We start from the raw sequence: 22,759 nt of genomic DNA on the forward strand, positions 1-22,759 counted from the left end.
CTTCATGTTAAGGGTTTTCAGTAATTTTATATTAGCACATATGCACAATAAACATATTTCACAGCTATATTAACCTCAAAAAGCTAGATCTAATGGTATCTAAAGGTAGATAAGACAATTACCTTCTATTTTTACCCAAAATGTGACAGCGTCATCTGCTGTCTCACAAACATATTCTGCAGAATCATCTATGGTTGTACAGGGAATCACCAGCCTGCGATAAATCCCATCATCTTCCAGTTTCAGGTTATCATTCTCATCCACCTCCATGCCATCACAAAACCAGCAGACTTCTGCATCTGCTTTGGAGATCTCACAGTTCAGGACCAGCTTCTCAGAGCTCATTATGCACACCTCTACCTCTGACTCAGAAGGGGATACGAAGCGAACTGGAGCCTCTGGATTTAAGAAAGATAACAAAACATAACATCTGGGTAAACATTAAAATAAATAATAATAAAATGAATATAACATATTTTTGGTTGTATAAAAAGCATTATTTAATTACTTACTATAACCTTTTTGGCTTAGTCCCTTTATCAATCTGGGGTTGCTACAGTGGAATGAGCCGCCAACTTATCCAGCATATGTTTTAAGCAGCGGATGCTTTTCCAGCTGCAACCCAGTACTGGGAAACACCCATACACTCTCACATTCACAGATATACACTAGGGCCAATTTAGCACAATTCACCTATAGCACATGTCTTTGGACTGTGTGGGAAACCGGAGCACACAGAAGAAACCAATTTGAACACGGTATTTATTATTTAGTATTTCAGAATTACTGTTTTATTATTCAATAATTGGCTTAATTATTAACAAATGTTCATGATTGAATCACTTCATTTGTTTTAGAAACAAAGAATGAATAAAACAGATGGAAAAAATGACAATAGAAAAATGCATGAAACTTTTTTTTGTTACATACCTGTAATAAGGAGCTGAAAGAAAACCGAGTCACCTCCTGCGTCACATACATACTCTCCAGAGTCCCGCTTGGAAGCACAGAAAATGATCACCCTCCTGTATGGCCCTTCAGCACTGAGGCGAATATTGTCAGTCTCTTGGAGCTTTAGGCCATCTTTAAACCACTGAACCTCTCCATTAGATCGAGAGAGCTCACAGTTTAGGACTATCTCCTCAGAGACATAGCGCTCCATATGTATGTCATCTTTTGGGTCCACAATTGTAATTGGAGGTTCTAGATGAAAGTCAGTCAACAATCAGTCAGCCAAAAATCAACAAGTATTAGATCGGTTTTGTTTAATTTCAATATCTTAAGACTCAACTTAAGGGTCATGATTAAAAACAATCTGTATTTAAATCTATGTAATATGATTCTATTACAAAACAGAGTTCACCTCACAAAAACTCCTCCACAAAAATTCTTCATTAACTTAATTTTTTTTACATATATAACTTGACTTTTGTTTAGAACATAAATGCTGAAATTTTAAAACAAATTTGAAAGATTTATATTCATACATTGAAAGTTTGTTTAACAAAACCTCTGGCACTTCAAGATGTTTGTAAAGCAATTATGTCAGGCAATAAGCTTGAACAAAGGTGAATGATGTAAACATTAATTTACAGGATTTATCTATTTCAGAACATCTTGTAAATACATTAATAGAGAAATTGTGTTTAAAATGAATAAATGCTGCAGGTTTTGGCTTTTTTTTTTCTTCTTACCTTTAATGTTGACAGAAAATGACATAGTTTGGTCGCCTGCTTGGCAAGTATATGTCCCAGCATCTACTAGTTCTGCTGAACGTATTATAAGTCTTCTCATGTTGCCTTCAGACTGAATGGTGATGTTGTCTGACTGAAAAACAGCAACTCCATCTTTAAACCAGCAGGAAGGTGCTTCTGGTTGAGAGATTTCACAAGTCAGGACCACGGGATCCAGCTCCATAGCGCTTTTCTGCCTCTCTTCTGCTTTTATTTCTTTAAATAACACAGGAGGTGCTGATGGAATAAAAGAAGAGTATATTACTTATTTAAACAATCTCTAAATAAATGCATTCCTGGAAATAATGATCTATTAATAATTCTCCAGGAGAAGGAGCTATACAATGCAGTAACAGTACATTTTTACGTCATAATTAGATGAATTTAACTTTGAATGCACTGTAATCATGTACTCAAAATGTTGATGTTATTTAAATATTATTATATGTATTTGCTTGTGTATCTATGTATATGTTTCTACCTTCAACATTCACATTGAATGTGAGAATGTCATTGTTTGATTGGCAGGTGTACACTCCGGAATGAGAGTATTCTGCTGAATGGATGATGATCCTCCTCATGTTGCCATCTGATTGGATATTTAGACCGTCCTCTGCATGTAGCTCCTTTCCGTCTTTAAACCATTGGACGGTGGCTGTGGGCTGGGACACCTCACAGTAAAGCACAATGGGATTGCCTAACTCAGTGCTCTTTTTGGTGTCCATCTCTGACAATGGTAAAAATTTCACCTCACATACTACAAAATTCAACAGAATAACATTTCTGTTAGATAGAAACAAGTCATTTGTGTTGAAAAGAGTGTAATTAAGTATTGTCAAGTACAACAGTTTGACTTTAATAGATGTAAAAACAGAATAAAAATCTTTTTACCTAATCTTACCTTATCTTATCGTTTACCATTCATACAAGCCTTTTTTTAAAAAAACAAATCTGTCCTGTCCAAATCTGTTATTTTATTTAGACAATCTCAAAACTTGATCCTTCAATGACAGATTTCCTTGTAATTATGTGTGCAAGATTACTCCAGCCATTGTACAATTATATAAGCCACAAGCTAAAACCAGCCTATTTCCCCTCCCATAAACATAATATTAAGCTGATGTCTTTCATAGTGAAAAAAATAAAAATAAAATAAAATAAAAAAGCTGAATCATCCACACGAATGCTGACCTTTAATCTGTAGGGATGCTGAATCTCGTACACCAGTGGCAATAAAAGTGATTTCAGCTCCATCATACACATTTGGCACTTGGCGGATGCGAAGGATGTGTTGGTTCTTTGACTGAGTCATAGAGAAGTGTTCACTTTGCTGCAGCTGCTGGCTATTCAGGAACCATGTGCCAATCAATTCTGAAGAGAGTTCAATGGAGAACACAGCATCCTCCCCTTCAGTCACCACAGCATTCTTCAGAGGGCTTTTGATCTTTGGACCTGGGGCTGCAAATAATACTACAAATTATCTTTAAACACACAAACATACCTACTACAGCCTAATATATATATATATATATATATATATATATATATATATATATATATATATATATATATATATATATATATATATATATATATATATATATATATATATATATATATAAACAAAACTTTACTCTGAAAAAAATAACTCTAATAAATGTGTTTTTATAGTGTATATTTTAAACGTTTTTTTTTTTTTTTAAAGAACACCTACAACAAACATGAATTGTTTTAACAATGTAGAGCAGTAATTATAAATTGCAGAATACAAACTCATACCCAAGTCTGATGACTAACATGCCTTTGCTATTTCTTAATTTTAAGTTTTTACTTAGTTTGTAATACCTCAATCAGGGTAAAAAAAAAGTCCTTTTTTAACTAAAATGTTCTAAATGAAATCAATAATTTGTTATGGTGTACTTATTGTCTAATTACATGTTTTTAAATTGCTCTTATGCTTGATTAAATACATGCATGTAATTCAATTTGTAATTAATTTCTGTAATTACATTTGTTATCAATACTGTTGACCATCATTTATGTCATTCTAGCCCATGCAGATAGTTGGAGAAATCCAAATCTACCACCAAATGAACTACAAATCCCATCATACCTGTACTCACACACCAGTTGCAGTTCATCAGATGATCACACACACACACAGCTGGGAGCTGATCAAAGACCGATTACACAGACTATATTCTGTATACTGCTTACATTTACACACACTTTGCAGAGCGTTGTTTTGCACAGCGAACATTACAAAGCGCTTTTCTATTTGTCTTGCTGTGTTTTGATCTTTGACTGTTTTCCGTTTCGATTCTTTACTGCATAGCCTGACTATTTGCCTATATTTCGACAACGCTTTTTGGATTATCTGTATGCAACTGTTTGCCCTTGTTTTAGACTATTGCCTGAAAGACTTTTCTTTAAATAAACTGCATGGGATCCTCATCTACGCTGTCCTATTCCTAAACCTACCCATACCACTTAACCCTGTTATAACCCTAACCCTATTATATACCACCTCAAGGGCACCAGAATTGATCTACGATACATTATGAACACAGTAAGTACACTTTATTTATATTTTGATGAACGTACAAAATAGTTAAGGACACTTAATATAAAGTGGGACACCTAATTAGTTTAAAGAAGAAAAGTGTCTTGTCAAGAACAGCATTACTGTTTGGTTTTGCTTCCACTTTGTTGGACTGAATATTTAATAGAGGAGCATGCAATGAAACAAATTTTACTTTTTTTAAACTTTAAAAAGACCTTTAGCTCACTAGAGACATTTTGTTTTATATCACGCTGCTTTTTTGTGTATTTATTTACTTATTCCGTTTTTGAAAGTGTAAGGTGTGGTAGCCCTTTATTTTGATGGTGCATTTGAGTATTAGAAGAACGTCTGCTTAATATCTGCTGATACTCCTCCTTCAACAGACATTTAAATGACTTTAAGAAACTTTGCAAGTACATGTCAACCCTGAACCCCAACCCTAACACCAATCTAACGGTCTACTTATAATTTGTATAAGTTATTATATATACTTATGATTGCATGTAGATGCAATGTAACTTACGTAAATTCATCAAACGGACCATCAAAATAAAGTGTGACCTAAAGAGTTTCTGATTATTAGATTGTTTTTGCAATAAATTCTATGCAAATTATTGTGAACAACTTAAAAAAAAAAAAAAAAAAAATCTTACCCAGATGTACTACTTTGGGGAACTCAACATGCCCACTTCTTCCATATTTATTAACACAGCAGATTCGGAAACGGAAGTCACCCTCACAAGGCACACTATCACCCAGGACTTCAGCAGAAGTACCCGTCTCTGTTGTCAGACATCGCTGCCATTCCTGAGAGCCCACTTCTTGGCGTTCTAGCACATACACTGACTTCGTAGTGGAGTTTTGCAAATTAGGCGATGGTGACCAGGAAAGGACGACACCATTTTGACAACAGTCAGTGTTCATCTGAACACCAACAGGACAGATGGGTGGGCAGTGTCGTGCAGCTAAATAAAAACAAAGATACCAGAATCAAAATACTAAACTCACACATTTGTTTGTAATTGTGTTACTTATTATGAATCATAAAATTATCTTTGTGTTCTCACTTTTGACCCTGAGTTTGGAACTCGTTGTTGATCTGCCTGCCATAAATGTGATTGTTCCAGAATCTTGATATGATGTATTGACAAAGACCAGGATGTGAGTTTTGCCAAAAGACTTGATAATGGTTTGATGAGTTTCTTGCAACTGCAGTCCATCTTTAAACCAGCAGATGTCCATGTCGTCTTGTTCCACCTCCACAAAGAATGCTGCATTCTCCCCTTCCATCACCTCTAACCTCCGTGGAAGTTTCTTCACAATCGTACCTACCAGAAAAATAAGTAAACCAAATAAGCCAGATCTTCCTATTTCATAAACATCAAGCTGCACTGTTAACTACAGTAATTGTAAGACACAAGTCAAAAGTTGTATTTATTTTATTGAAAACTTACAGTGAATTTCCACTGGACAGCACAATACATGTACATTCGCGTGTTATTTAAAATTAAACCATTCAGAAGGTGCCTTGTGTCACGGCAGAAATATGAGTCCTAAGTCAAAGCTGGGAGCCGCGGACAGCCACCAACTTGCAGCATTGGTGTGCGTACCTTGATAGAAATCGATGTTTAGAATTCTAAAATGCATGATGCTGCTTGTCATGTCGTGTCGAGGCGCATGTGTGTGCGACCCCCTTAACACTTAGATTAAGATTAAGCCCTAAAAGACATTCAACTAATAATAACTAACTTACCAACTACTGTAATTAGAGTGATAAATACATTTTAATAACTCTTAATTTTGAAAAACTCTTTAAATTTGAGTGTACCAACATTCTACTTACTACTACTTCTTTTATTTAATCATTCATTTTCTTTTCAGCTTAGTGTTTTTATTATTCAGGGGTCACCACAGCGGAATAAACCGTGAACTTATCCAGCACATGTTATACTCAGCCGATGCCCTTCCAGCCGCAACCCAACACTGGAAAAACTACTACTTCTTCTAGATTATTTTGCATTTACATACATCATGTTAACATATTATATATGATCTCTAAACAATTTGACACTTTTTAATTTAGAAGCTAATTCATATGAATATGTATGATTGCATTTGCATGCTTTCTTATGAATTAGTCACGTCCCCAGTGACAGGTAATTTTAAGGGTGGGGCTGAGGATGGGGCACCAAATGTCTTCAGATACCCTAAAGCAGGGGTACCCAAACTTGGTCCTGAAGGACCGATGTCCTGCATATTTTAGGTCCAACCCCAATTAAACACACCTAAAGAAGCTAATCAAACTCTTTCTAGGTATAATAGAAACTTCAAAGTAGGTCTGTTGAACAAACTTGGAGCTAAACTATGCGAGACACCGGACCTCCAGGACCGATTTTGGGCACAGCTGCTTTCAAGAATGTTATTTGAAATTTAGTTGCAAAGAAGTTAACAGAATACCCAAAGGATACCATCAAAATAAATAAAACAGTGACCCTATTTGTAATGCTTTAAGTTATTTGTGGGCTTTACTGCTTCTTAAAAAAATGGTCTATTTCATGCTTTCAAGACTCTCATACTAAAGCATGAGTAAAGTTTCAATAAATGATTTGAACACATTTTTTCCCCCCAAAAAAAGCTTACTTCTGGTTGGTTTAGCAATTTTATTTTACCATTTTACCAATTTTATTTTACCATTATTATACATTTTTATTCTGGCTTTTGGTTACATAACCAAAGGGTGGAAATCCCTTTATGGTTGCTTTTCCCAGAAAAGTGTATGCCCGACACACATTGTAAGATCTGTGTGTCAAATGATTACTCTCGTCTTTCATAGACATAACTAAGCATTTTACAAGCATTTTTTTTTTGTTTTTCTAGTAAATATATTACAATTTCTTTAAACAAACATTATTTTATTGAAAGTACTGATACGTTTTGATCTTTGACAAGCTCTGCTGTTCTTTTTCAGCCATTGTGGGAGGGCAAATTTGAATTTAACATCAATGATGCACTGAATGTTCTAAGCATACTAGTGTTGATCAAACTAATATGGTTGTGATCATCAAAGTGTTATAATTACGAAGTTATTTCCTGTTATATTTACAGCAATATCACCGGATGTAGTCAGTCACTAAGGGAAAGCTGCCATGATTATGCACTCCTGACTAGATCCACATCCAGCATACCTCTAACTGCCCTTTTTATCCAGGAGGTAATTGTAGATCTACAGAGAAGCTGTAACTTTGTCTTAGAAGTATTAAAAAACTAAAGACATTTCCAATAGTATCTGGATGCAGCCTTTATGATGCAAGCTGAGATTGCATCACTCAGCGTTGCAATCTCAGACACAATGCACTCAATGGAGTGAGGGATGTCACTGTGATGGGTAGGGTTAGGGGTGGGGCTAGGTGAGTGCATTAAAAAGCATTGGATGCAGCTCAGATTGCACTGCACCAGGTCTGCATCCAGACCCCTCTTGACTTTGCAGAGAAAAGATAGATGCATTAATGCACAATGGTTACTCAAGATTAAGGGTGTAGTCACACAGTTGCCTTGAATCAGGCCAAAGCACGCTTGTCCCCCCTCCCGTCTCCCCCAACGGGCCGCACTCACATTACATTCCGGCCTGGGCATGCTTACGTCATCGATAATGCGCTGTTTAGTAAGCGCTCTCACTCAGCACAGTGGACATTTCTCTAGTTATCGTTTAAGTCGTTTGATATGCGATGACACGCAGCCAAATATTTCGCCGAACAGATCAGCCACTTTTGACGCTCATAAACAATCATAAAGTCCTCGTGTTGCAGGAATTAGAAAGGTGCAGCTGTCGTGCAGTGAGGGGTTTGTGTCGTTAATAATCTACGACAGTTTGTGTTCATTGAACAGTAAGAATGATTAATTAATCCATATGAAACAGTCTCGTAAAAGTCACGTCTTGCTTTCAGTTTCGGGCTCAGGCATGTTTTGCACTCACACACAAGCATACTTCACCAAAGCCAAGGTGAAACGTGCCTGAGCCCAATTCAGAGCACTTACACTTCTCAAACGATCCAGGAAATGGGTCTGGGCACGGTTCGGATAGCATAGTGTGAGTAGGCCCTAACATGAGATGTTAATATTATACCATCACACGTCCCCTTTAATCCTTTCTTGAAGGTAAAATACAGATGTTCATTTGAATTAAAGGCATCAGTGTAGCCACTGGCTTGCTTGGGTTTGGGACTTGTGGAGTTTAGCATTGATATATTTGCTCTTCAGTGTTTGGACTTTTAGCAGTGGAAATTAAAACACACTGAAATGAACTAAAACTCTGACACAGTTTCAATTTACTTGAACTTCTATGTTAAGCTACTTTGATAATCTAAATCGTAAAGCTCTATAGAAATAAAGATTAATTGAAATGAATTGGTAACATTAACAGCCTCAAAAATGTTTAATCTTTATATACTGTACCTTTAACTGCCAATTCTGCAATTGTCTTTCCACCATCAGGCATCTCACACAGGTAAACTCCATCATCATCAGCCCCAACATTTTGTATGGTTAGTCTTCTCCATGTGCCCTTCTGTTCCATATTATACTTATTTCCATGCTGCAACCGCTGATCCTCCAGGTACCAGGCGGTGGAAATGGACTCTTCTGGAACCTCACATTCTAGAACAGCCACATCTCTTTCTCTGAACTCTGAATCTTGTAGAGCTCGCTTAAATCGAACTGGAGGCCCTAAAAGCAGAAGAGAAAACTTCCAATTATATTATCATTTAAGTTTACCCAGTGAATAAAGAGTGTAATAGTTCACATGTTGCAGACTTCAGATTGAACATTCACTATCTAAACCAACAAGTCCAAACCTGTTCCTGGAGGGCCAGTCTCTATGTTTGCATAAAAACACTTTTGGAGCTTAAATCAATATAATCCTAAATTCCTTGCACATCAAAAAAAAGTCATGTGTTTTTGCTTTAGCAGATGATGTGATTGCATAACAATACCAGGGAACGAATTTCATCATCTCACATCCATTAGAAAATATGTATATAATGTATATTTATATTTAAAAATAAAAAATAAAAATAAAAAATATGTAAAAATGTATATTTACTGTACCTTTTTTACACAGTGGTTTTCACAGATTTCAGGCACTGCCTCAGATAACATGACAGAGGTTGTTTCTGTGTGTCATCAGCTTCTCTGAGGTGCAACTTATTTAATTTGGAGGAAAAAAAGAACTAAAGTAGTTCCCCTTCGGTTGGGGAACTTCAGTGCCATAGAGTGGATGAAATCCACGAATGGGAGGATTCGGATCAGAAGCCGCTTGTCTGAAAGAGTACTATGAGCTATGTAAGCTTTTCAGGACGGCGCTCCGACTGTACGTTTCTGGATGCGGTGGTTTCCTGTCCTCGGACGATGGGCGCGGGCACTGCGTTACATGTCTGGGGGTCCAGCATGTTAATGCGCTGCTCGCGGGCAGATCATGTCGTCATTGCGATGCCATGACTGTTGCGCAAGATCGCGGTTAGCCTTTGCAAAAGGGCGAACCACCCCAGTTGTCCCCTGCTCTGCACCGGGCACTCGGGCAGATCTGAGGGTTTCAGCGAGAGATAATCCGTCGCCCACGGGCCCGCGGACCTCCCGCTCCTCTAAGCGCTCCATCCAAGCTTCGGGCGGGGGAAGCGATCCATCTAACAGATGGTAGCCCTTACGCCCGATGACACAGGAGACCAGACGTCCACCGCGGCATTGGAGGGTGGGCTTTCATTGTCCGATGATGATCCAGACCCGCTCGCCCCCTTCGGGCTGGTGAGCGCTGTCACTACGGATCCTGAAACGGACATGTTAGCCGTGCTTTCCTGGGCTGCTTCGGCCGTGGGTTGGAGATGGTTTATCCCCCAGCTCCGCGGCCGGACCGACTAGAGGGGCGTTCCCTTCTTCCCGGAGGTGCACAGTAGGCTCACGCGGTCTTGAAAAGCACTTTTTTCTGCTCGTGCTGCGTGTCCCTCCACCCTCACCACTCTTGACGGTGGAACAGCCAAGGGGTATGTGGCGATTCCTCAGGTTGAGTGCGCGATGGCGGTCAATCCGCGCGGCGCCTCTTCTTGGCGGGGTCCGCCTCGTCTCCCATCCAAAGCATGTAAGTTATCTGTCTCCCTCGGAGCTAGAGCTTACATAGCTGCGGGCCAGGCTGCTTCCGCCTTGCATGCGATAGCCACCTACCAGCGCTACCAAGCACAGGCGCTGGCCGAGCTGCAAGAGGGTGGGTCCAACCCAGGCTTACGAGCTTCGCAGCGCCGCCGACTTAGCTCTTCGGACTACTGAGTCCGCTGCGTGTGCGTTGGGGAGGACGATGTCCACATTAGTGGTCCAGGAGCGCCACCCCTGGCTGATATCCGCAAAGTCGACAAAGTCCGCTTTCTTGACTTCCCCATATCCCTAGCCAGGTTCGGCGACACTGTCTGTGAATTCACCCAGGAATTCAAGGCGGTGAGAGAGCAGTTGGTGGGTGATGTAGCCTGCTTTGCCCGCCCTGCCATTCACACCTGCTCCTCGCCGAAGGCGCCCGCCTACGAGAGCTGCTCCGCCCCCGCACACGCATCCGGCGAAGCGAGCGCGTCGGGCACCTCGGAAGCAGGCAGCCCCCCTGCCCAGAACGCCGCTAAGTCCGGCAACAGACCGCGAAGCGCCCCTGGGACAGGCCATCTGGAGAAGAGGGAACTTGCTCTTTCCCCGCTGGAGGGCGGGGCCCCATTTCCAACGGCACTTTTTTACTGCCATGAAAATATCATGAGAGAGCACTTTTCCACTTCCCCGGATGTGACAGCCCGAAATCTGCCAGTCTGGGACGCTATGCTTTCTAGCTTGCAGATTCGGTGCGTTTCGCCAGTGGCTCACGAGCGCTGGGAGGACGGTCTCCTTTCTCCCACCCCTCGAGCCTCCCCTCCGGAGCTCGGGTACGGAGTGAGAGCAAATATCTCACCTCCAGCTTTTCCGTGGGACCCGCGCGCTTCCCGGATCAGCACACCCACTTCGCGCTGCCCCACTGCTGGTACGTCAGCGATTGTAGCGATGAGTCCATTAGCGAGAGCTCTGCCTGCCTGGTTAGCGTGGGCCAGCTCTTCGCGGTGGCTCATACGCACAATCAGACTCGGTTATGCGATTCAGTTCGTGAAACGGCCCTCCAAGTCTCGGGTGTGTATTCACCAGGGTCAGCCCCCTGTCCACCCCTGTCTTGCGAGAGATTGCTGTCCTCCTGGCGAAGGATGCAATCGAGCCGCTCCCTCCAGCCGAGATGGAGAGCGGGTTTTACAGCCCACACTTCATCGTGCCCAAAAAGAGTGGTGGGTCACGGCCAATCCTAGATCTGCGCGTTTTGAACCGCTGTCTGCACAAGCTGCCGTTCAGAATGCTCACGCAGAAGCGCATCCTCCGGTGCGTTCGTCCTCTGGGTTGGTCTGCAGCATTAGACCTGATGGACGCGTATTTTCATGTCTCCACTCTTCCTCGCCACCGTCAGTTCTGCGGTTTGCGTTTGAAGGTCGAGCTTGGCAATACAAAGCCCTCCCCTTCGGGCTCTCTCTGTCTCCGCGGGTCCTCACCAAGCCCACGGAGGGTGCCTTAACGCCCCTTCGGCTCGCGGGCATCTGCATACTCAGTTTCTTGACGACTGGCTGATTTTTGCCCTCTCTCGGAGCAATTGATTATGCACAGAGACAAAGTGTTCTAGCACTTCCACCTGTTGGGGTTTCAGGTCAACCGAGAAAAGAGCAAACTCGCCCCCGTGCAGAGGATCTCTTCTCTCGGGCTGGAGCTGGACTCGGTCACCATGGCAGCGCGCCTCTCCGGAGAGCGCGCTCAGCTGATGCTGTACTGTCTGAGAGAGCTCGACAGTAAAATAGTGGTCCCACTGAAATTATTTCAGAGGCTCCTGGGGCATATGGCATCCGCAGCCGCTTCGCCGCTTCATGCCGCTCGGATTACTCTATATGAGACCACTTCAGCACTGGCTTCACGATCGAGTCCCCAGACGCGCATGGCACGCGCGCGCACACCGAGTCTCTGTTACGGCGCTGTGTCGCCGCGCCCTCAGCCCCGGGAGCGACCCCTTGTTTCTACAGGCCTGGGTGTCTCTAGAACAGGCGTCCAGTCTGGTTGTCGTTTCAGCAGACGCTTCCAACACGGGCTGGGGGGCTGTGCGTTGCGGGCATGCGGCTGCGGGCCTGTGGAAAGGTACCCAGTTGCATTGGCATATCGCCTGGAGCTGTTGGCAGTGTTCCTCGCTCTCCACCGTTTTTTTCCGGTGCTGGAGCGGCAACACGTGCTGGTCAGGACGGACAGTACGGCGGCGGTGGCGTATATCAGCCGTATGGGGGGTATGCGCTCTCGCCGCATGTCTCAGCTCGCCCGCCGTCTGCTCCTCTGGAGTCATCCGCAGCTGAAATCGCTGCACGCCATTCATATTCGGGCAAGCTCAACCGTGCAGCCAATGCGCTCTCATGGCAGCCTTACGTCCTGGAGAATGGAGACTCCATCCCGAGTCTGTTCAGCTGATTGGGCGCGATTCGGGAAGCCCAGATCAATCTGTTACTTCCCCCGAGAATGCTCATTGCCAGTTGTTTTTTTCCCTGACCGAGGGCTCTCTCGGCACGAATGCACTGGCCCACAGCTGGCCTCGGGGCATGCACAAGTATGCGTTTTCCCCAGTGAGCCTGCTCGCGCAGTTACTGTGCAAGGTCAGGGAGGACGAGGAACAGGTTCTGCTAGTTGCGCCCCTTGGCCCAACCGGACCTGGATGTCAGAGCTCTCACTCCTCGCGACGGCCCTCCCCTGGCGGATCCCTTTGAGAGAGGACCTACTCTCTCCATCTGGCACCCTCGCCCCGATCTTTGGAACCTCCACGTGTGGTCCTTAGACGCGAGGAAGACTTAGGTAACCTACCGACTGCGTTGGTTAATACCATCACTCAGGCTAGAGCCCCCTCCACGAGGCGCGCCTACGCCCTGAAGTGGAGTCTATTCACTGAATGGTGCGTCTCCCGCAGAAAAGATCCCCGAAACTGCCAGATTAGTGTTGTGCTCTCTTTCCTTCAAGAGAAGTTGGACAGCAGGCTGTCGCCCTCCACTCTCAAGGTTTACGTGGCCGCCATCTCCGCTTATCATAGCGCGGTAGCTGGCGGCACCGTGGGAAAGCATAACCTCATCATCCGGTTCCTTAGGGGTGCTAGGCGAATTAATCCATCTCGCCCCCCTCTCATGCCCTCTTGGGATCTCGCCCTCGTTCTCACGAGTTTGCGATCCGATCCCTTTGAGCCACTCGAATCAGTATCTCTAAGATTTCTGTCCTTGAAGACAGCTCTGCTGGTCGCGTTAGCCTCCATCAAGAGGGTCGGGGACCTGGAGGCATTTTCGGTCAGTGACTTGTGCCTGGAATTCGGGCCGGATTACTCTCACGTCATCCTGAGACCCCGCCCCGGTTATGTGCCCAAGGTTCCTACCACCCCCTTTAGAGATCAGGTAGTGAACCTGCAAGCGCTGCCCCCGGAGGAGGCAGACCCAGCCCTTTCTTTACTTTGTCCAGTTCGCGCTCTGCGCATTTATGTGGACCGTACTCAGAATTTTAGATCATCTGAGCAGCTCTTTGTCTGTTATGGCGGTCGGCAGCAGGGAAGTGCCGTATCGAAACAAAGATTATCCCACTGGATTGTGGATGCCATTTCACTCGCTTTTTCGAGTCGAGGTCAGCCGTGTCCCCCGGGAGTACGTGCACACTCCACTCGGAGCGTTGCATCCTCTTGGGCGCGTGCACGCAGCGCCTCTCTAACAGACATCTGTAGAGCTGCGGGCTGGGCGACACCCAACACATTTGCAAGGTTTTACAATCTGCGAGTGGAGCCGGTTTCCTCAAGGGTATTAGGTAACCCTTGGTGATTGAGGAAACAACTCGGTAGGGTGTTGAAACACGCTTGCTGCGCCATTCTCCCTAACACGGAGGTACGTGCGCCTTTTTATTTGTCAGTAAATTTCCCCGTCAGGTGAGCCCTGCAGATTCCTCCATGGCCCCCAGCACTGACTCAGCGGAGGAGTCACTTGCTGGCCCACTACGTTGTAGGTCTGCCCGCTGGTCAGCCCGCGTTTTGGGTATAGGTGCCTGCTATGTGTGATCCCCACTAGGCGATCCCATATGCTTATTCTGCCACGGTTAAGTCCCCCCGCTGGGTGGACCCGTGTCTTCCCTCTCCGCTAACCACTCTTTTGCTATGCGTACTCCCCCTTTTAGGGCTAGTCCATATGTAATTTCCGCCATCTATCCCCCCCTTGGGTAACGGATGGCCTCCGCAGGGTCCTCCCTATCGGTACTGCACGCTTCCCAACGTACTGTCGTATTTTCCTAGAATTATCTAGATGCTCACGACTCCCAAAAAATATATCTAAATCCATAAAACTTCTGTTGAAGTAGGATAAATTAGGGCCAGGGACACGTTGGAGGACCGCGCCTCCCATGATGTGGGTGCGTCACGCTTGCTTGACAATCCCCTCATCGGGGCGTTGGTAAGGTGCAGTCATTATGGCGCTTTCCATACTTCTCCCTTTCGTGGATTTCATCCACTCTATGGCACTGAAGTTCCCCAACCGAAGGGGAACGTTCGAGGTTACAGAAGTAACCCTTCGTTCCCCGAGGAGGGGAACGGAAGTGCCATACTCCGTCGCCATAATGACTGTCCCTTAGCTGTTTGAAAGTCTCTTCAGCTTAAAAAGGATAGCGTCTGCTGGCTTCAGGTGTGCTTATATGCTGAGATAATTGCCTATGCAGCACACCTGCGCAAGCTTACACTGCCAATTAATTTCATTCATTGGCCCGTTCAATACTCTTTCAGACAAGCGGCTTCTGATCCTAATCCTCCTATTCGTGGATTTCATCCACTCTATGGCACTTCCGTTCCCCTCCTCGGGGAACGAAGGGTTACTTCTGTAACCTCGAACGTTTCACAGTTTGCAGAAACAATGTTTTTTAATATTCATCTATTAAGCCACTTTCTCCAAAAAGTGCCTATGTTTATTCTCTTGAATGCATGGGATGGAAACAACGGTTACCACATTTTATGTAAGAATTTAATTGTGTGCATAGAGTATTCACAACCTTGGATGAAAACATTGTTCAGTTCACTTCTACCAAAAATACACACAATAAGGAAACAGATAATTAAGACTTTAAGACTAAAAAAATCTAGGCAAGTGTAATGAAAATGTTGAAGATAAAATCTGCGAGACATTGGCCCTCCATAAGTAGAAATATAAATCTCTGATCTTATCCTACACACTAAACCAGGGGTGCCTTATTCTTTTTCATGAGATCTACCTATAGTATCTGCAGAATTCCAGATTTTTTTTTTGCCCTGCTTCAACACACTTGTCTGTAATTAAATATTTTAATTAGCAGTTTCAAGTGTGTAATGAGTCTGAATTGGAACTGAACATTGCATTGCTAGAAAACTTCCATGAACAGGAATGGACACCCCACACAATACATTTACACTTTCAAATGACAAATACGTAAAATAAGATATGCCAAACCAAGGACAGTGTTTAAAAAAAAGCGTTGTGGTAATGAAGTCACCAGGAAAGGACAAAATCCTACAGTCTTACTTGCACCATAGATATTCGCTATGCCTCATTGCATTGTTGATAAGATTGCAATGATGCTGTCACTGGAGAATGCACTAAGCCCTGTGGCTTTTCTCACCTTTCATCACTCATCAACCATTAGTCAGTGTTCGTCAGATACATTGCTCAGTGCACGACTTAATATCTAAATATAGTCAGCCACTATATAGTATATATATAGGAGATTGTACTCTCTTAACAAAGGGATCTTTATTTCCATTAATTGCATCTTGATGAATGTTTAATATCCATGAAAATTAAGCATTGCAGAAAAAAATCTTTATAATGGACTAAATGTTCTTTAAATCATTCAAATATTTTTCACAAAATGTGACTTTAAATAACTTTCCTCTGAAATGTTCTTTGGGGATCCATAAAAGATGCTATGGCATTACATTTGAAACCCTGCTTCGGTTTTCCCTGGCACCTTTATTATTAAGAGTGTAATATTTCCTTTTATATCTCCCCAACAGCCATTCTACAGATTCTACCTAAGGGAGACCATCAAAGTAAAGCATAACCACATTAATAACAGAATGTCTTTCATGATGTGATGTTTTATAAACAAATTTCAGGAGGAGCATGCGCAGATGTTTCAGCGATTCAAATACATAATTGACAATCATTCTATTATTCGATCAGCATTAGACCAAACCCCTATAAATACCAAAAGTTGTCCAACCTGCAATTTCTCATGACTTTAGCATCCCTCCACCACCCCAACACCTCACCTCTTAAACATTATCTACCAAGCTACTTCACTCGAACCCCAACTTCTCTTTCTTTCCTACAGCAACATATTAAGCACTTACTTTGCTACACTAAGGGATTTTTTACCATATGAAAATGCAGAATCGAAATGTATGTTAGTTTTATAAACATGGTTATCATAGTTTAAAAAGTTACCTTTAACGGACAGCTGCACAGCACTCAGTGTGTTTCCCAGGGCATTTGATGCAGCACAAATGTAGAGTCCTGTATCCTGCTGCTTACAGTACAGTACTTTCAAGGTGTAATATCCCTCTCTGTCCTCAAAAATGAGATGTCTTCGACTTGGCATAATGATTTCTCCATTTCTCTTCCATACGATCTCTGGCTTAGGCTTTCCTGTGACATAACAACGGAATTTGGCATGTTTGCCCTCAGTGACTGTGAATTTCTTTGCCTTTGACACATTCAGGTGAGGTTCTTTTGAGTGTTTGGCCCTTGAATGTTGTGGTGAATAATGACCATTGGTGTATCCATTCGTCATGCTCCCCTCTCTGTGTTCTGGAATGGGCTCTACCAGGAGCACAGCTCCGGTTATTGCTTCTCCATGCTTGTTGACTGCTTTGCACATATAAACCCCTCCATCTGGAGTTCTTGTTTTGAAAATTTTTAACTGGAACCAGCCACCATCTTGCTGGCCCACATGATAGTGGGCACTCTCATAGATCTCATTTAACTGCTTACCATCTTTCTCCCAAACCACTTGAGGCAAAGGATCGCCTGTGATCTTGCAGGAGAAGGCAGCATCTTCTCCACGATCTACTCTCAGGGAAAGTGGTTTGATCAAAAAATAAGGCTTGCTATCTTGGAATGGGTCTTTTTTCTTTTCCACCCCAACCTGTTGTTGTATCTTCATTTTCATATCTTGTTCTGGTGGAATTACTTGTACGTCATTTTGTTGGGGTGGGGGTGCTTGGGCTGGCTGTGTTTGCTGCTCTTGAGTCTCCTCTTGCACTTTAAGGGTAGCAGCTGCATATGTTTCCCCAATATTGTTCTTGGCTCTGCAAATATACTGTCCAGCATCTTCCATGGTGACCCCAGAGATGTTAAGTGTGTACACTTTGCCATCTTGGGTAATACGATAACGACCCTCAGGATGAATAGACTCATTTTTCCGCTCCCATATCACATCTGGTTGGGGATCTCCACCAATCTGACATTTAAGCACAGCGTCTGTTCCACATTTCACCAGAACTGGCCGTGGGTAACCAAGCACACGTGGAGCACCACCAAAAACATCCATTTTTATTTTTATTGTCACTTGTTTTGTGTTTTATCAGAATTAGGAATGACACAAGTTTCTGTGGCACATACCCAGATCTGCAAAAAAGACAAAGACAAAAAAAAAAAAAAAGCAAATAACAAAATGGTGGGATAAAAATGTTTAGATTCTTCCCCTGTACATTAAAATGTGCTATATTTAATTAATCAAACAATGAATTACTTTATTAGTGTTATTTGATTGACTGATTCTTTCATTTGGAGTTTAATACTAATTGATTGTAACTTTAAATGGATGAAAAAAAAATCCTACACCCTTTCTTCAACAGAATAAAACTGGTTTGTAGAATGATACAAGGATTGAGTAATTGGTGGCAGAATTTTCATTTTTGAGTGAACTATGCCTTTGCATCATTATACATGGACACTCTCCGTCTAACAATTAAGTTTTACCCATTCTTAAGCAATAGCCTTTTAATTATTTAATATATAATGAAGAATCCAACAAAAGATCTGAGAATCCTTGCAGCAAACTTATGTGTGTGTTGTTTAAAAAAACAACCATTCATCTGTATCGTGTTTAATTTTTATTTGTTTATATTTATTTATTGTTCATTAAATAATTTTTATTTAATCAGATGATCATTAGTCATTTATTTAATTATCAATACATAATTTTATTAATTATTTTTTTATGATTTGATTATTGTTTATCATTTTATTATGTTTTTATATTTTATGATTGTATTTTTTTTATAATTATTGCTTTATTATTTTTTCCATATTGTTATAATCTTATGACTGTGGATTCAAGCAACACTTGTTTTCATGAGTAAGAGATTAGAGAATGTGTCCATTTCAAGGTCTGTATTGTCTCAAGACAATTTTATAAAGCAGTAATTTTTCATTGCTGTTGCTTGTGGTATAACAGCACATGTTGGATTGCTCCTGGTCAAGTCTCTGAAACATATGCAGCTAAGATTATTCAATAAACTCGGCTATTTCTTTATCTCCATTACTTCGTCTCCTGCTTCTGCTCCTCTCTAGCTTTCTCAGTCAACTCCTATGTTGATAGGACACTGATATTTTTAGATTGTTTTTTTATTATTTAATTTTATTAATTTTTATTTCTATAGTAGTGATGATGATGACAATATTTATGTCACTTCATATTTCACTTATTTCTCGACTTGTTGATACTTGTATTTACTATGCTTCTTATGCATATACAATAATTTTCAGTTGATGACATAAAATCAGGCGATGCAGTGGCGCAGTAGGTATTGCTGTCGCCTCACAGCAAGAAGGGTCACTGGATTGCTGGTTCGAACCTTGGCTCAGATGGCATTTCTTTGAGGAGTTTGCATGTTCTCCCTCCATCCGCGTGGGTTTCCTCCGGGTGCTCCGGTTTCCCCCACAGCCCAAAGACATGCGGTACAGGTGAATTGGGTAGGCTATATTGTGTGTGTGTGTGTGTGTGTGTCTGTGTGTGTGTGTGTCTGTGTCTGTGTGTGTGTGTGTGTGTGTGTGTGTGTGTGTGTGTGTGTGTGTGTGTGTGTGTGTGGATGTTTCCCAGAGATGGGTTGCGGCTGGAAGGGCATCTGCTGCGTAAAAACGTGCTGGATAAGTTGGTGGTTCATTCTGCTGTGGTAATAAAGGAACTAAGCCAACAAGGAAATGAATGAATGAATAAAACCATTTGTATACATGGTAAGTGCAGTTTTCAGTACTGTAGATATTGCATTATCTTACCAATTTATGCTATTAGGAAGAACTACCTTTATCATGTTTTAAATGCTCAATACTAAGTAGATTGTAAATGGTATATGAGATAGTGAAACATTCCTTGCATAAAGGAAGTCCTCTTACTGCAGTCAAGATAACTCTAGTCCTCCTCCCTACGTAAGCCCAGACAGCTGGTGCTGTATATCAGGAGGAAGCATTTAAAATAGCCTGTCCAAATACAGACGCGGGAGAGCTGACCATGTGCATCATAAGACAAAACATGTTAAGATGAGCCACTTGGACAAACACTCATAGCATCAACATTCTATTTTCTATAAAAGGGACCATGAATCACACTAAAATAAACTGTTAGCATGATTCAAATAAGAGCTCTACGCTAAAGCACTCACTGTAAGCATACATTTCATTTAATTAATTCAAACACAATATGGATATATGTGCTCTTTAATCCTTTTAAGGTTATATGCCAAACAAATTTTAGTCAGACTCCTTTTCATTGTCTTCTACCTAGTAGGTAATATTTAACACTGTTTAAATGGCATTGACACATTATTTGTTTATGTTATATAAACATACACAGATTTTTCACAATTTTTAGAGTTCACTCATTTATTCATTTTCCTTCTGATTACTTTACTCCCCTTATTCATTAAGGGTCGCCAAAGCAGAATGAACTACCAACTGGGAAACACCCATACTCTAACATTCACACACATACACTACGGCCAATTTAGTTTATTCAGTTTACCTCTATGTCTTTGGACTACGGGGGAAAACGAAGCACCTGCAGCAAAACCCACGTGAACACAGGGAGAACATAGAAACTCAGAAATGCCAATTGACCCAGACAGGACTTGAACCAGCGACCTTCTAGCTGTGAAGCTAACCTCTGACTCTGAGCCACCATGCCCACCAAGTTTTTAGTGTGTAAATGTAAATAACAGCAAAGTTTCAGAACATTTCTCTGACCAGAGTTGGGGTGTTGGTGTTCATTAGATCAGATTGCCTTGCTGGGTCTTCTAGAGAAGTTGACCCAGATTACTATCAGGTCAGTCATCACAGCACAAAAGATAATGAGTCCACCATATAGTCATAGTGCATGTAGTATGTAATAGGATCATGTCAATTTTACTTGAGTCATGCTTGGATAAATTCCAGAAGTGTCCAGTCAATTATTATGACCCATGCTCTGATAACATGATTATTTACTTACCAATTAATTAGTATGAACGTATATTACATTAAGTATAATTAATAAGTAAAGACATCACTCACAGTTGGATTTGTAAATAAATTTGTAAAGCAGTAAATTAACCGTGAATACAAAATGTAGACTATTTATGTGTGCTTGTATAACATTCATGATATAATAATTTTCATTTTCATTTATATTTAATACTGAACTACTAATATGGATGATATGATATTATATGATATATGATAAGATATTTGCTTGTGATGACTAATAAAACGTGTTACAAACAATTACCACCTATTTTGTTAATCAAGTTGTCAGTTATAGCCGTAGCTGAATAAAACTGTTTCTGGGAAGAAAAGTAAATCTATAAAGGTGTCTTTATGACATATATGCTTCTCAACCCTCAAATTTCTTGTATTTTAAATAAATGTTGCAGTCTATAAAATCAAATACCAAAAAATCTAACCCAAAATCAAGTTTAGAGAGTTAAAATGTATTCATCAGTAATTTTATAAAGGACAAAAATAGTTACAAAAAATGTAGTACTCTATGTTAAAAAAGCTTTAAATGTGTGATTCAGTTTGTCCAGTCATTCATTTTAAGACACCTAAATTTTCATTCCAAAAGAAAAAGTCAAATACAAATATAAAAAAGTAAAAACTCACGTGTCAACAGCAGTGTTAAATCAGCATTTAGGACCAGCCAAAACACTAATATTCAGAACCTCCTCTTTAGACAAAGCGGATACAGACCCTGATGTTTTTTATGGTTTTTAAAAAGTCATATTATTGTAGAAAAACTCCAAAAGTCATAAAAATAACTGCAACACATGGCAGGAGTTTAAGTCTTCTTAATACTGCAGTAAATCCACCCGGGTTGAGCTCCAGTTTTTTGTGCCTGTGCAGTTTGTTGCTTGAGCTTCCTGAAATGCCTCTATGTGTATACATGTGCGTCTAATATATGACTTTCAGTGGTCCTAAGCTCTCCTGCTTTAAACCACCAAACAATGCATCTGTCAGATGGTACTGGGGCCTGTGTCGATGTCCGTTTACAGCCAATAAATGCTTTCACAGCTGCCACCCACCCTACTAAAAATAGCACAGCTATCATCATTGGTGGAGAAGTGAGCTGCTAAGGTTAAATTTAGTCCACCAGACAACTTGACCCTATAGGTCATTCAATTCAATTCAATTCACCTTTATTTCAATAGCGCTTTTACAATGTAAATTGAGACAAAGCAGATTCTTGAAGATCATAGCAAATTGAAGTGTCAGTGAATTTAGAAATTAATACTATAAATAAATATTTTGCTTTGTTCTATACAATATGTTACAATATCAGTTGCACGGTCACTCGTTGAACTCAAAATCAGAAAGATAGAGAAGCACAAACCTTACATTTGAAAAAAGGAGTAAAAAAAGTCCTGATGTTGTATGACACAATGTCAAAACAAGGGCATATCAGAAACATTCATTCATTTATTTTATTTTCAGCTTAGTCCCTTTATTAATCCAGAGTCACAACAGAGGAATGAACTGCCAACTTATCAAGCATATGTTACACAGCAGATGCCCTTCCAGCCGCAACCCATCACTGGGAAACACACACACACACACACACACACACACACACACACACTACGGACAATTTAGCCTACCCACTTCACCTATACCACATGTCTTTAGACTTGTGGGGGAAGCCGGAGCACCCAGAGGAAACCCACGCAGACATGAGGAGAACATGCAAACTCCACACAGAAACGCCAACTGACCTAACCAAGGCTCGTACCAGCTACCTTCTTGCTGTGAGGCAAACATGCTACCCACTGCACCATCGCGTCGCCCATATGAGAAACAATTCATTTTAAAGTGTAAAATTA

General features: G+C 41.4%; 1 protein-coding gene across 3 annotated transcripts in view; it reads right to left on the bottom strand.

The window, feature by feature from the left end:
• obsl1a (obscurin like cytoskeletal adaptor 1a) overlaps positions 1-21,913 on the bottom strand; it is a 36,142-nt gene extending 14,229 nt beyond the window's left edge. For 2 of the 3 annotated variants that reach the window (XR_012407471.1, XM_005166229.6), the window contains exons 1-10: positions 21,546-21,913; positions 16,854-18,035; positions 8,749-9,018; positions 5,364-5,624; positions 4,950-5,261; positions 2,925-3,191; positions 2,215-2,490; positions 1,695-1,970; positions 931-1,203; positions 123-398 (exon numbers count right to left, since the gene is read on the bottom strand). Coding sequence is in view for 2 of the 3 variants with exons in the window: in XM_005166229.6 (XP_005166286.1) it covers positions 123-398; positions 931-1,203; positions 1,695-1,970; positions 2,215-2,490; positions 2,925-3,191; positions 4,950-5,261; positions 5,364-5,624; positions 8,749-9,018; positions 16,854-17,958 (3,316 nt within the window). In the remaining variant the exon portion in view is untranslated. Of the gene's footprint in view, positions 1-122; positions 399-930; positions 1,204-1,694; positions 1,971-2,214; positions 2,491-2,924; positions 3,192-4,949; positions 5,262-5,363; positions 5,625-8,748; positions 9,019-16,853; positions 18,036-21,545 lie in introns of those variants that run through there. The other variant, NM_001128357.1, reaches the window with a different exon arrangement.
• Positions 21,914-22,759: the final 846 nt, after the last annotated feature.

This window comes from Danio rerio, chromosome 6, assembly GCF_049306965.1.
Source record: "Danio rerio strain Tuebingen ecotype United States chromosome 6, GRCz12tu, whole genome shotgun sequence".
NCBI classification, from domain to species: Eukaryota; Metazoa; Chordata; class Actinopteri; order Cypriniformes; family Danionidae; genus Danio; species Danio rerio.